This window comes from Archocentrus centrarchus, chromosome 13 (genome assembly GCF_007364275.1).
Source record: "Archocentrus centrarchus isolate MPI-CPG fArcCen1 chromosome 13, fArcCen1, whole genome shotgun sequence".
In the NCBI taxonomy this organism is placed as follows: domain Eukaryota; kingdom Metazoa; phylum Chordata; class Actinopteri; order Cichliformes; family Cichlidae; genus Archocentrus; species Archocentrus centrarchus.
Window position 1 is genome coordinate 10806535 of NC_044358.1, and position 2623 is coordinate 10809157.

At 37.7% G+C, this 2623-nt stretch overlaps 1 protein-coding gene across 1 annotated transcript; it reads left to right on the forward strand.

Annotated features, from left to right (window-relative positions):
* The first annotated feature begins 295 nt into the window (after positions 1-295).
* Positions 296-1237, forward strand: LOC115790118 (olfactory receptor 142-like). The gene has a single exon (XM_030743787.1). The coding sequence runs from the start codon at positions 296-298 to the stop codon at positions 1235-1237; it is 942 nt and encodes a 313-aa protein (XP_030599647.1).
* Positions 1238-2623: the final 1386 nt, after the last annotated feature.

Genomic DNA, 2623 nt, shown 5'->3' on the forward strand with positions numbered 1-2623 from the left:
GAATTTTACCTTAATGAGGACCAATTCTCAGTAAAACTGCAGAAGATCAGCGCATGTAAAGATTTAGTCTAAGACTCTGTTTTGATTAATATAAATACTTTTGAAAAGGAAACGATAGGTTTGGGTTATCTTTAATATTTGTTGTCTGTATATTATTCATTTATCATTGGATTTGATGATCATGTAGCTGCAGAATTCTTTCTGACTGTACAACCAGCAGATGTTTGAGATGTTTGATTGAAACATAAAGAAAATGTGATTTCTGCACTCGGTTCATTCCTGTACAAAGAGGATCATGAAAAACTCTACACAGTTTTCATATTTCACTCTTGGTGCCTACTTTGAGGCTGGAGCTTTCAAGTATGTATATTTTCTCATTATTATGTTATATATTTCTATTATTAGTTCCAATGTCTTGCTGATTGTTGTTATCTGTGTGAACAGAAGCTTACATGAACCTATGTACATGTTTCTGTGCAGCCTGTTTGTAAATGAGCTGTATGGTAGTACAGGGCTGTTTCCATTCCTCCTGGTTCAGATCCTCTCTGATGTTCACACTGTTTCTGCTCCTCTGTGTTTCTTGCAGGTTTTCTGTTTGTATTCTTATGGCAGCATTGAATTTTTTACCTTGGTCGTCATGTCTTATGACAGATATCTTGCCATCTGCTGTCCTCTTCAGTATCATACACGTATGACTTCTAGAAAGATTGTCATGATCATTGCTCTAACGTGGTTGTGCCCTTTTCTTGGAGTAAATGTTTTGATTTCTTTGAGTGTTCCTCTGCAGCTGTGTGGGAACATCATTAACAAAGTGTACTGTGACAACTACTCCATTGTTAAACTGGCCTGTTCAGACACCACGGTCAACAACATCTATGGAATAGTTTACACATTCACATTAGTTCTTCTTGTAATTTTAATTCTTTATTCTTACATGAGGATCCTCAAAGTGTGTTTTTCTGGATCTAAACAGACCCGACAGAAAGCCGTCAGTACCTGCACACCTCACCTCGCTTCTCTGCTCAACTTCTCCTGCGGTGCCTTCTTTGAAATTATACAAAACAGATTTGATATGAGACACGTCCCAAATATGTTGCGTATTTTTTTATCATTGTATTGGCTCACGTGCCAACCACTCTTCAGTCCTGTAATCTATGGACTGACTCTGACCAAAATCCAAATTGTGTGTAAAAGTGTCATTGGTAAAATGCATCCTTTTACACTTTGTCACAACTGAACTTTTACCATGTAATATCCAGTTAAATTATCTTTGTGCTTTAAATATCTTTGTGATTCATGTCTGTAGAGGATTAAATGCCTGTTCATGCTGGAATTCAGATTGATCTGTTTATTTATTGAATGAGTGACTTTCCTGATGTTTTTCTGATTTGAATTCAGTCTGTGTGTGTTACAGGTTATGCAGTTTGTAAAGACCTCTGAGAAAGAATTTGATTTGTTTGAGCTCCCAGTGCTAAGATCTGATGTATTTGAAACAGAATGGGTTTAAATCTTTCACTAGTAGAATTCTTTCTTAAAAATAATATGCATCTATACTATAATAAATAGCTTTAAAATGATTTAATAAATTAAACAAAGGGTGCCAGGATAGCTCAGGGCATGAGCAGGTGACCGTGTATGCTGTTTGGCTGTGTGGCCAGGGCAGGTTTGAGTACCAGCCTGTCACCATTTGCCCCATGTCTTCCCCCATTTCTCCTCCCCTCTTTCCTGTCTATCTTCACTATCAAAAAAGGCCAACAAAATTATTTAAAATAAATTTGAAAAAATAATAAAATTAAGTAATTAAACAAAGAATGTTAAAAGTAACATCATTTGGTCTTAGTTTTAGAGCCTCTTAATGTGTCTCAAAATCAGAATTCATTCTGCCTCCATGTTGGCCTAAGAGCTGAATAAAATCTTTTTTTTAATTTTCTGCTGCTATTTTCTGTCATCAGCAAAAATGGAAGAGAGAAAACTCCACGTCAAAAACATAAAATGTTGCTGTTACTCTGGACAGTGGTGAGTTCATGTGGCAGAGACAGATTATCTCATGAGGTGTTCAAGATAATTAAAAAAGACAGCTGTCCTCTTCTGTAATCCCCACTCTGCTGTGTCGAGTGATGACCAACCCACAGCGCTATCAGTTTGGTTACACATAATGAGAGCCCAGAGGAGCTTATCCAGACATGATGTGTTGAAATGTCTATAATATCTTTTAATGGGTACACCTGTAGAACAAGTTCAGTACAGGGCTAAGAGTCAGATTTTTCTTCAATTTGCATTTTATCTTCACTTTCCTGGTAGGACATGCCGGTAAGACACCTCACCCAGGAGGTATCCTTTTCAGATACCTGAACTGCCTCAGCTGGCTCCTTTCGCTGTGGAGGAGTAGTGGCTCTACTCTGTGGTCCTATCACATGACTGCACTCTTCACCCTGTATCTAAGGGAGAGGCCATTCATTTCAATTCAATAGTGCCAAGTCACAACAGTCGCCTTAAAGTGCTTTATATTGTGTAGTAAATCCCCTACAGTAATTACAGAGACAACCCAACAATCAAACGACCCCTACAAGCTAGCACTTGGCAACAGAGGGATGGAAAAACTCCCTTTTAATATGAAGAAACA

Coding starts and splice junctions, on each gene's coding strand:
- LOC115790118 (XM_030743787.1), top strand. CDS start 296: ATGAAAAACTCTACACAGTTTTCATATTTCACTCTTGGTGCCTACTTT.